This window comes from Cavia porcellus, unplaced genomic scaffold, assembly GCF_034190915.1.
Source record: "Cavia porcellus strain 051 isolate PalLab524CR breed Dunkin Hartley unplaced genomic scaffold, mCavPor4.1 scaffold_5, whole genome shotgun sequence".
NCBI lineage: Eukaryota > Metazoa > Chordata > Mammalia > Rodentia > Caviidae > Cavia > Cavia porcellus.
In genome coordinates, this window is record NW_026947488.1 from 12,167,501 (window position 1) to 12,179,826 (window position 12,326).

Here is a 12,326-nt window from a genome sequence, read left to right on the forward strand (position 1 = left end):
GATTGCCCCAGCGATGTGGCTTTGGGCCTGTAAACCTGATGAGCACTGATCTACTTAGCCCCAGCTCCAAGGAAGCCCCTAAAAACCCTGGCACCAGGGAGGCAGGCAGCGTCCAGCGTGTGGAGAAAACCAGCTATCACTCAACGGAGCTGTTACAACACTGCTCAAATCAGGGTTCAAACAAAAAAGGGAAATGATGACGACGACAACAATGAAAATAAAATATCCGCCCTGAAAGAAGATCACTGGATGCCTTCTGAGAGGGCCTTTATCTCTGTGCAAAATTTAGCCACACAAATATTCATGACTCAGGGAAGGCATACTCTGCCTTTATCCTTCCAGAAGCAAACTAAGCGCCAACTGTTTGAACAGTAAAGCAGTACAAAATGTGGAGGGATAAATATAACAGTGACAAATGTTCAAGCATTGAGGGAATTTAAAGCTCATTTACCGTATCACACTAAACCCAGCTTGCTTATTAGTTTTATTGAGTCAAGTTATATTCAGAAGTGATTTCATCCTTAGACATTTTTAAGTAACCCATGTTCTTAAGAGAATTCCAACTATTGGAATAATGACTTGAAGTTTGCTTTCCTACTATAAGCAATTCTGCAATAGTGTATAATCCTCTGACTGGCCTGTCTCCATAAGAATAAAAAACAGGGGCTGGGGGTTTAGCTCAGCGGCATAAGCACCTGCCTTGCAAGCAGGCGGTCGTGAGTTCGATCCCTGGTACCGATAAAAATGAAAAAGACAAAAAAAAAAAAAAAAAAAAAGAATAAAAAACAAAGAGCTGTTTGCTAGAAATTAGTATGGCAATTTTAAATACGATTCTTCCGTAGGAAGAGATGTGTCAGTAAGAACCATTAAGAAAGAAAAAAAGTCAAGCAAAAAACATTTCCTCACGGAGATAACGGTGACCCTCTAATCACTAACTAATGCATTTTTAAAATACAGCTGGAAACCTAGTTTTGCTCTGCTCATTTTCTCTTTGCAGTCGTGCTGCTTACCCACAAAAGCCACAAATACAGCCCCGGATTTTCCTTCTTTACCTAGAAAAAATAAAATAAAATAGAAAACAAACAAACCAGGTCTCAAGTCTCAGATGCAAAAAAGGAGCCAAGGACACAAGATCATTTCGACCACAAAGTGGCCTTCAGCAAGTGGCCAAGCTGACTTCTTGAAGCACTAATTCTAAGTAGCGTGGGGTATCTGTAAAACTACATTGTCTTGGTACAATCCTACACCTTCAAACAGAGACAGACAGAGACAGACAGAGAGAGGAGACAACAGAGATAGGGGAAGACAGAGACAGAAAGACAAGGGAAAGAAAAAGAAAGAAAGAAAGAAAGAAAGAAAGAAAGAAAGAAAGAAAGAAAGAAAAAAGAAAAAGAATTAGTATCAATAGGAGCAGTATTTGTATGCTGAGGACTTGTAGCTGAAGGTCAGTACCTTTTGGGGGCTTAACCATTTTTTCTTCAGCTGTTTGGGCACAAAGGGTCTTTCTTTCATATGAAATGGTCGTGTTGCCAGTTTTCAGACATTCAGAACTTATAAATCATCAGCAAGATACTCATAGTTACTTTAAGCCACCCTGAAAAAGAAGGCTGCAACTAGTAAACCACGAGGACCATTCCTACAGAAAGTGCAGCATTATTTCTAAGCGCTGGAGACTTAGGTACTTTCTCCTCAAATACAACAGATGCATAAACTCTCATCTTATTCAAACGAAGCCCAGGCCAGATGTAGGTTTCTTTCTAAAATTACAACATAAAGGGCAGCCACTGTGTGTATCTAGCTGGGGCTGAATCTTTCGTAAATTCTCAAGAATCAGTTCCTCTATCTGTTACAGGAAAACCACCCAATTGCTAGTTAGAGGGAAACTGCGAACATAACTGTGTGCCAAGGCTATTCATTTTCCCACATCACAAATCAAACGAACCCCACTTATTTAAAATGTTAATGCCCTCGTTCATACAGCCCCAATTCTTTTGAGCGGTTAACTATACCGGTAGGCCTGTAAATTGTTGGGCTGAAGTGTACCTACCTACACCTTATAAAACTGAGTAACCATTGCAGGTTTTACAAGGGTTACTTCAGGAACATTAAATCCTCTTTGTGAGTACAGTGAGGACTTTTATTACTTGACTCAAACTTAATGATCAGTCCGTGCAGGATTGTTTTTACAAAGGAAGAGACTGAGCCCAAGGGAACAAATAGACCCATTCAGCACACGAAGGGTTAAAGCTGAAACTACAACTCACAGCCAGACACTGAGGACATTGATGTGTCTTTTAAATTTTTTTCTATTTTTGTATTTTAGAGACAAGGTCTCACCATGCTGCCTGCACTAGTCTCAAAGTCATGATCCTCCTGCCTCAGCCTCCTGGGTAGCTAAGATTACAGGTGTGTGCCACAGCACCCCCATCTGGCTCACTTATTAGAAAGCAGATCATACTCTTCTTAGTCCTAAGGGCGGTCTGATCACAGGCTTAAAAATGTTTGCCTTTACCAGTTATAGTCTGAAAACAAAAAAGCGCACTTTGTAAGGGTTGCTGCTTTATGGAGAACTGTATTTTCTATCCCACAATCAAAAATATTTTATGAACCAGCTACACACACCGCCCCTCTAGGAGGCTTCTAAGACCAAAACTGATGAGGCCAGAGTAACTCAAGACCACCTAGAAAGACCTGTCATCTTCCTGTTGCCTACTAATAAGTTCACCTTGCACCCACTACAAATGGGTTATTAAATCCAAAGTTTCTGTGAAACACACTGGTGGCATCAACTGGACAAGAAGCCAAGCCTTTCACCCAAAGCCACACAGCTGTTAACCGTAAATGACCTCCTCAGGCCAGCTCTCCTGAGTAGCCCCTACTGCTGGTACTAATGTGGACTAACCCATTTGTTTCCGGTCATTAGCCCCTCCAATGGGACCTGGGAACCACGTCTGACACAGCTTTAAACAACCAGACCAGCAAAGTGCTAATAACCGATTCAATCCTGACCACGTTCATTCGCTGTGCCAGGTGAACTCCTGAAAAGGTCACCTCAGGAAGGCTGGACTCCAGAGACAGACCCAGGACATACAGCAGCAGTTACAAGGAGGCCAGGGCCCCAAAAGCATGGGCATCAGGCTGTGTGCAAACACACGGCCCAGAGCTAAACTCTAGTGGACACTCAGGTGAGCTGGAAGGTGCAAGCGGGAGACAGTGGAGAGGCCACTGGACAAGCACTGAGCAGAGGTAGAGAGGGAGGAGCAGGGCCTCAGGGCGTGGCTGCAATAAGAGCTCCATGGAAGGGGGTGTGTGCGACCTGCGGCCATGCGGAGGACCCTGGCCTGAACAGAATGATGGAAGACTTAGAAGGAGCCGCACAGGAGTGACACTTCACATCTGTCTTTAAAACAAGTATTCAAGAGACAATGTGATGAGCATACACAGAGGAGGGGAGCGGGCAGCGAGACTGCGGACGGACCAGGTTAACAGGTAACCAGACTCACCACTTCTGCTGTCTTTTTGCAGTCTTACAGGTAAAACCGGAGAGCCTATTCCCCCAGGTGGATGCCACAGTAATGAACTGATGCAAGGTGTTAGAGGGAATCAAGAACTACTCCTAAGTCCCCAGCACCTCTGGGTACTCAAAATTTGTCCATGGAATGGCCAGCGCCAAACTACACCATACAGAAAACAAAGATTTACGCAGGAGTCCAAGTTTCCCAAACACAGGCAGCACAAAGAACATGCCCGGCCGATTTGCCAGTACTGGTTAGTACTGGGAACGGATTAACATAAGCACTGGAGGGAAGAATGCCAAATTACGCAAAACCTGGGCTTGGGGAGGCCTCCGAAAAAGTAACTGCAGTTAAAAGCAGAGTGTAGAACACACGTTGCCAAAGAGATCCTGCAATCGCAAAGACCAGAAAAGATCCAAAGATCCCTCCCCTCAAAAAAGGAAAGGAAAAATGAGTGACAAAGAAAAGGAGATTTTTTTTTTGTGTGTGTGTGTGTGTGTTTTTCCTTTTTATCGGTACCGGGGATCGAGCTCATGACTGCCTGCTTGTAAGGCAGGCACTTATGCCGCTGAGCTAAATCCCCAGCCCAGGAGATCATTTATAGTTCAAGTCAGAAAAATCTCCACAGGAAAAGCTCGTATTCATTTCTATCACAAAACTCGGTATACACTCAGTTAATTACATTATTTAATACCAGATTTTTGCCCCACAGGTTTTGAGGTGCTATTCACACTAAAATGTAAAATACAGTGCCTTAGTCACTGGCAGCTAAAACACACTTCTGTTATCCATTTACCATTAACTGCCAGCTAACTTTTCAGAACCACATGATATGACTTCTTACTTCCAAAAGTATCAATAAACTATAAACATGCTAGAGATGTCAAATCCTGATAGCAGTGTCTTTCCTGACACAGTTGCTAGTTATGCTCCTAGTTAATTTAGCAATTTGGTACCAACAATTACAAAGGCCTTTACACCTTTCCAAAGTGATGATCAGACACCTAAATTTAGTTCACTCAAACCAGGGCTGAACAAGAATATTCAGAGCTAATGGGTCACCCAAGATGACTAGAACTTCCCGACCTCCCGCATCATTTCCGTTTATCTTTTTTTTTAAAGTGAAGTGAGTCATAGTGCGTAGATCTTTCTCCTCTGCACAAATACAGTGTTTTTTCTCTATCTCTGAAGAGAATGGTGTTAAATAAACATCAGTGGGAAGTCCTAATACTGGTCTTCTTGGAATAAAACAACATAAGCTGTATATGCCAGGAAGGAACTTCAATGCATTAGGGTTACAACATGGTTTTAACCTCATCAGGCATTAGATCGTATTTCATAATGAAGGCAGCTATAAAAACAAATGTCAATTGGAAGAGTGGTTCATTTTACAAAGCCTGCCTGTAACATGGAATAAATCTGGCCTTAAAGTCACAAGCTACTGTGGCGATCTCCTTTATCTGAAACAATCAAATCATTCACACCAAAAAGTACTGAACTGTGACAGAGAATCAAAGACTAGAGATGAGAAATACAGCGAAACACCTGACCCAGGCCCTCTTAAACCACAAATGGAGGGCAGCGAATTATCTATTCTTTTCATTCGTTTAAACCCTCTCTTCTGTCATTAGAGAAAACCAATGCCTTTTTCCTATCTGAGCTCTCTCTTTTGGGCAGAAAGACTAATTCAAGCACGAGGCTCCCTGAATATGGTACCACTTCCACTTTCAAATCAGATGACTGTAAGTCATTTAAATGCTAGAGAACGAACAGTTTTTAAAGTCCTCTACAGATGCTATCAGAGCAGGCTTTTTATAGACCTGAACGCTTGTTAGCATCATACAATTTATTAGCATCACAGATTTAAAACATGATTGTGCTCACTTTATCACAAGGAGCTGGTCAAGGACTTCTGCCTGAAACATTTGTTTTCCAGGCTGCCACATCCAACAGCACTCAACACCGCTTTACCCTTTGTTGTTTTCCCATTTGTTTCCAAGTTTGTGGATCTTTTTGTTCTAATTAGGAGAGTTAAACTGAGAAATGACAAAAGCAAAAGTCACACATTATTTTTCTAATTACCATGGACTCATCTCAGAACATGACTTTGCAAAAGACAGCCTTCATTGTATGTTATAAAATATTAATTTTTTCAACTTCCATTTTCTAACTAACAACAGACACATTTCTTTGGTAAACCGACATGTCTTGGAAAATTAACTTCTTGCATTCTCTCAAGGTCATTTGAGTTCTGTTTTTAAACATGCCACAGTTGTTAAGATAAACAGACGCTTTTCAATTTAAAAACACTTTCTGATTTTGATTTTAGAAAACAAAAATATTTGCACTAGAGAGGTGAGAAAAGCCCACAGTGACAATATTTAAGATCAAAAGAAACCACCTCAAGGAATCTGGCAATCCATTGCTTGGGGGAGGAGGTTGGGGGAGTCTTTACTTCTGGGAATTAAATGTGGTGAAGTTTAAAAACAATGAAGGGAATTAATTGAAGATCAATAGTTTCATGCTAGTAGCATTCTTAACACAGTTTTAATGATGCTTTGGGTGTCAGGTCAGGTTGAGCTGACTTAAGTGTAAGAAGTCAAATTTTTAAAAACATTGAATTTGTTACCAATGCAGTCAGTTTCAGTACAAAAGATTCTCCAGAATGCATCCTCGAATTATGGAATATTTCACAATTAACTCCAACACTTTAGACCAGCCATTGTCATGGAAAGCCACTTTGGGCTGTATTGCATTAGATCTGACACAGAAAATTTGTCTACATATTCTCAGCCACTGTCAGAGCTGTTCAACTAATTCACAGAAATTAGACACGGTATAGAAATTTTATATATTGATCGATCATACTTACACAGCTTAGTTATAAATATTAAGTCTACCAGAAGTTAATATTCATTATAGCTTAAGTATAAAGAACCTTGTCAAATACACTTGAAATCAAGGCTACCAAAAAAAAAGGCCTTTATTACTCAAGCATACCAAAGAACTGCCTAAAGCTTTTTTCTCTTTTAAGTGAAGCTCAAAATAGATTTTAATACTACAGTTGATGGTTCTCACAATCTGTCTTTGGAGCCTACAAGCTGAAAACATGCCTTCTCCCTTTACACAAGTAACAAAAATCTATTTTGTACCTCATTTATTTAAAATACTGAGTGACTGTGGTTTTGGTTAATCCTCACCCCCGCAATGACATTTAATCAGGAGAACATATTTTCTTTAGAGGATTTGTCTGCCTGTGAAAGAGGACCTCTTCACGCTTTCAGTCTGTTTTACAAATCGGTGAGAAACCCTACCTTCCCAACTTTTATGAACCACGAAAACTCACAAGAGGAGGAGGTCAACAAAGATAGGATCATCTGAACCACGACCAAAGGCTACGATGTTCATTGAGGAAAGATGCCATTTTAGAGAGAGTTAACACCTTAGCCTACTCCGTCTACTACCCTCAAAGAGTAATATTTTGGCCCCGGGTCCTGCAAGCCTCACTGGAAGTCTCTCGGGCCTGATAATGCTACGATCAGCCGCTCCTGTGAGCCCTCCGCTCACAGTGCAAATGTCTCTCTCCGGCAGACCTTTCCTCGGCCCTTTCTCTTAGGCAGCAGGCTCCCTGTGCAAACACACTCCACCGCGGGCCGGTGTCCTCTTTTCACAACACTTGTCACCACCTGCAATGTCTTGTTTGTGGGTTCCATAGCCTCATTCGACCCCAACCTCCACCGGGGTCGGATCTCGCCTGTCCTACTCAACAAACACTATCCCCGGTGCCTAGCACGGAATAGGCAAGCCAGCTGACGGCCAATAAATGAATGAACAGGAAGGAGGAAGAGGACTGTCATCCCGGGGACTCGCCGCACACCGAGACTAGGGGAAAGGAAATGTGAAGGAAGGAGGGGGAGCAGGCCTTTCCCCCGGGGAGACAAAGGAAGGGAGGTAGAGATGGTCCGCTCCAGAAAAGGAAGTGGTGGGGCTGTTAAATCAACCCCAAGAGGACAAAGGGTGGACAGGAGGGGGGCGGGGTCGGGGTGCGAGAGACTCACGCCGAGTATAGACTGGGGTCCTACGGAACCGAGAGGTCACCCGGGCCGGCGGGTGTGCGGTAGGTGGGGGATCGAAGAGGGCTGTGAAGCCCGGGCGAGACGCAGGCCCACCGGAGAAGACAAAGAGAGATGAGGGTCGGCCTGTGCCGCCGTCGGACAGAACCCCAGGCCGCAGGGCCGAGGTGGAGGGCGGGACCCCGCAGAGATCGGGGACTAGGGATCTGAGGAGGTTCCCGAGGCCTAAGCGAAGGGCCGGCCGCGCTCCGGGGCGCTCCCGCACCTGGTAAATGGCCGCCCAGCTCCCGGCCTTGTCGATCTGCTCGAACTCCTTTTCCATTTCCATGACAGGCCAGGGTGGTGCCGCGCCCCCTTCTTGGCCAGCAATACCGCCTGTCGATCTAGGCTGCGTCTCGCTTTGAACCCCCAGGCCCGTTCCAAGCCGCGACTCTCGCCGCTACCGCCGCCCTAAGCAGCCGCTGCTACTTCATGTCAACCCGGCAGCCGGAAGTACTCACCCCGCCTGCCTCAGACTCCGCCCCTGTAGCTAGAGGACCAATCATCACTCGTAAATGTCGGCAAGGACTTCCGCGGGGCGGGTAAGAGGCGGGGCTAGGGTGGTGGCCTTGGCCCCGCGAGAGTCTGGCAGCACGCGCTTCCCTCTCCCCTCCGGAGCTCCCTGCTTGGGCGTGGCGCGCGCCTACCGTTGCCTAGGCGACCCCTGGGCGCTCCGCCCACAGAGTTTGGGTTTGCAAAACCCGGTGGATTTTGGGTTCGATGTAGACCTGACTGAGTGAGACTGAGTGACCTTGAGGTAATCTTGCATCTTTCCTGCCAAGGCCCTGGCTGTAGGGCTCCCAGTTGGAGCATGGGCGGAGGGCTGCAGGCTCCCTTTCCTGTGTCTGGGCTCCGGCCTAACTGTCCGCCCTTTTTTCATGAAATTTAGAGCTTCACAGTTATCCAAACTGCTGAGAAAAGCCCACTGCTCTCTTGGGGTGATGTCCCTGTCTGAAACGCAAGCTTTCGGTTTGGGCTGGAATGAATGGATGGGGTCTTGGGATAGTTTTCTGTGTTTCCCAGTTATGGGGCAATGCTGCTTGGGCTGAACTCAGCGGAGCACAAATTGTGATGCCTCACCATCTCCTGGGAAGTGTGTTGAATAGTGCAGGCTGCTGGATCTGCCTTCAAGCAAGGGCCTCTGGGCGAGGCCCAGGAATCTGTATTTTCAACCAACAGCCCCAGTTAGCTCTAAAACTTGTGGTCCTGGATGCCTACATGAGAAGGATGAGGTTGCTTTCCTGCAGGCTTCAGTTTAAGGCATCTACCTCTGGGCTAGGCGCAGTTCTATGCAGTCTGAGGACCCTGTCGTCTCAATCACATTCCTGGGCCAAGCCTTCCCAGAGCTCCTACGGGTAGTACAGGTTGAATTTCACATCATTCCTTGGGCAACAAACCTCCAAGATGTTATTCCCATTTTGTATATGAAGAAACTGAGGCACAGAAGGGCAAAAATCACTTATCCAGAGTAGCATTGCGAAGATGTATGGAGCCCACTGAGGTGGTATGGATTCTAATCTGGTCTTTATAGGAGTGCTCGCTTGGAGCCCAGCTACCTGAGTCCAAATTCTGGTGCTGCTAAATCTTAGTGGTGCAGCTTTGGGTGAATTTATGTTTATCTCTGTGTCTTCATTCTCTCCTTTATAAAATCAACATGATAAAGATGATAACCATATAGAGGTGGCATGAAGATTGCATGGTTGCATACAATGCTCTTAAGACAGTGAGCAGCTCAATAAATATTACCTCTAATTATTATGTTCCTTCAAATAGCAGCAAGTGGAGAGGTTAGTGAATTTTTACTAAATAAATACAACTGGCTCAGCAGGCAATGTCTTTGGCAACTGAGGGTTCCATGATCGGGGAGTAATACAATTCTAGTGAAAATTTGGGACTCCAAATTAAACACTGTAAAGGTGTCTAATTTAAGGCTTAGGCCATTTACATGATTCTCCGAGCACATGGGCTTTTCTTGCCCTCATATTACATATGTGAGCATTAATTTGTCTGAAGCCCACAGCACCAAGAGCTCCCTGGTGAGCAAAAACAGAGCTGGTTCATTCCTGTCCTTCTGTGCTGAGGTGAGGAAGTAAGTCCATCAAATAAAGCCGGTGATGGTGGCATAGGCCTGCAACCCAGCTACTCAGGAGGCTGGGACAAGAGCATCACAAATTCAGGGCCAGCCTGGGAAATTTAGAGAGACTTGCCTCAAAATAAAGTAATCCAAAAAGAACTGAGTATGCAGCTCAGTGCTGTCTGGATTCAATCATTAGTACCATAAAAATCAGTCAATCAAATACCCATTTTGAGCCTAAGTGATCCTCAGACTTGCAGGAGTACTGCTTGATGAGTGGCTTGGCCAAAGCTCTGCATGGCACATGGCAGGAGAGCACAGGATTGGGGGAGGCTCAATTAGGCCCCAATTTAGGCTGTTTTGTAGCTTGTCTGGTTTCTTATAGCTGCTGTAACAAATTGGTGGCTTACAATAACAACTGCATTCCTTCAAGTTCTGGAGGCCTGGGTAAGGGGTGGACAACACCATGTTCCCCTGGAGGCTCCCGGGCACAGCCCTTGCCTGCCTGTTCCAGATCTGGTGGCTCCAGGCTTCCTTGGCTTGTGGCCTCTCCACTGCTACTTCTGTCTTGTTTCCCAAGTTTTTCTTTCTCCATGTCTCCTCCTCTCTCTTTTATAAAAACACCCATAATCGGATTGAGGGCCCAGCCTCATCTACACTGATGTGGCAATTCTAGGTAACCCGGATGATCTTAATGCTAAGATCTTTAAATCAACTACTGGTGCAAAGCCCTTTTCCCAAGTAAGATCATATTTCTAGGCACTTAGGTATTAGAGCTTGGACATGTCTTTTGGGGGGCTTCTGCGCAATCCACTACCATGATAGAAAGTGAAACCTTATCACACATATCAGTCTTATGGGAAACTCCTAATTTCAGGGACCAGCTTATTTGTTTTTACATCTGGTCTTGCCAGAGCAGCATCAAGAGCTCTGAATATTTAGACTAAGAAGCATTCGCATGTAAAACTCACCAAGTTTCCCATCCTACTTAAAATAAAACTGCCTTCCTAACCCTGGCTCCCAGGCCCACCTGACCAGGCCCCTGCCTCTCTTTCCCTGCAGTGCTCTTTCTGTGTCCTTCCCCAGCACACCCAGCTGGTTTGTACCTCAGGACCTTTGCACCGACTGGTCTTGCCTGGGTCACTCTTCTTAAAGACCTCACCCTTCCGCCTCAGGCCTCAGTCGGGCGGCACCTCTGTAGGTCTGAATACCTCTCCAAAACAGCCCCCAGGCATTCTCTTCCACATACTTTGTTTACATCATAGCATGCAGGCAGGGTGTATTACCTCGCTGGCTTATTTCCTCTCTCCCTCTCCCCACCCTTGTTCCTTTAGGGCAGAGACCTGAACTTCCTCTCTGCGTCCCAAGCACCTGACATTTGACTGGGAGGAGGGATTCGAGGGGCTGCAGTCCTCTGTGACTGAGGCTTGGCTTTCCCTGTGGAGCTCTCCTGGCTCCCAGCCTGCCAGAACCAGCCACACCCTAGGGCCACCAGTGCTGATGGTGGTGACGGGGAATCTTTGAGTGATGATTAGTAAGAGAATAAACAAGTGATCATGTGTCATGACTGCCCAGGCCTTTTCCCGGCAGACATGTCTGGGGAACCGGTTACGAGGCTCCTCCGGCCTTTCCTTCCCAGATGGAGCTAATAATGGGGGCAATTTGGGCAGTAAGTCAATGACCCATTAAACTTTTTGTCAGCGTGGGACGGCTGCTGACCAACTCTGCAGCCCAGCTCTCCGGGAGAGGCTGACTCCTGACTGAGCCCCGTGAGCAAGTGACCTGGTGAAGATCTTGGGACCTGGGTGAACCCATGCTGGTGCTCAGATGAATGTCACTTCCTGAGAAAGCACCCGCCTCAACTCTCTGAACAAGCAGTGCCCATCACTCTGTCCCTTGTCCTTCCTAGCACCTGTCAGGCATTTAATGACATTTTCTCCCTAGTAATACTATGCAATACTGTGTTATAGATCTGTTTTATGTGTTTGTCACCTGTCATTGCCACTAACTATAAACTTGAAGTCGAGCTGATTTGGCTCCACACTGAGCTTCTTGAGGTCAGCACCCACTGGTCCCGGGAAGGTTCTGCAAGCCGAGGTGACAGGGCTCCATTGCAGCTCATAGATTTAGAGCTCAGGGGTGCTGAGGGTCATCCTGTGTCCCACATTGGCCATTGGGGCGTGCAACCAGGAAGGGAGGTGGGCCCTCCCTCTGAGAGTCACACACTGTCCCCGCAGTCTGGGCACCTGGGCTGGTCTGGAGCAGCCAGAGACAACCCGAGTGGGGCAAACAGCAGCAGAGGGAGACCCAAAGCACTAGAATCTGGATGCTCGGAGCTTTAGGCTACAACCTCGGAGGGCGTCAGCTACCCAAGTTCCCATCAGCGCCTGTTTCCTAACCACCCTGTGAACCTGCTGCTACCCCATTTCACAGATGAGAACAGAGCACTCCAAGAAGGGGAAGAGGAGGGAGCAACATGACACAGTAGGTCAGAGCTTCTAAATCCCGGGCCTGCTGCTCATGGGCCTGTGGGGCTGGGGATGTTGCTTAACCTTCTGGTATTAGCCTAGATGCTTGCCTGTGAGAAAAAAAACCCAACTGAAAGTGACTTTTGCAAAGTGGGGA

General features: G+C 46.1%; 1 protein-coding gene across 2 annotated transcripts in view; it reads right to left on the reverse strand.

Annotated features, from left to right (window-relative positions):
* Ptpn1 (protein tyrosine phosphatase non-receptor type 1) overlaps window positions 1-8,091 on the reverse strand; it is a 61,266-nt gene extending 53,175 nt beyond the window's left edge. Inside the window, exon 1 of one of the 2 annotated variants that reach the window (XM_013145675.3) lies at window positions 7,854-8,091. In XM_013145675.3, the coding sequence (XP_013001129.1) occupies window positions 7,854-7,916 (63 nt within the window). In that variant the 5' untranslated portion in view covers window positions 7,917-8,091. The remainder of the gene's footprint in view (window positions 1-7,853) is intronic. The other variant, XM_003463663.5, reaches the window with a different exon arrangement.
* Between the last annotated feature and the right edge of the window lie 4,235 nt (window positions 8,092-12,326).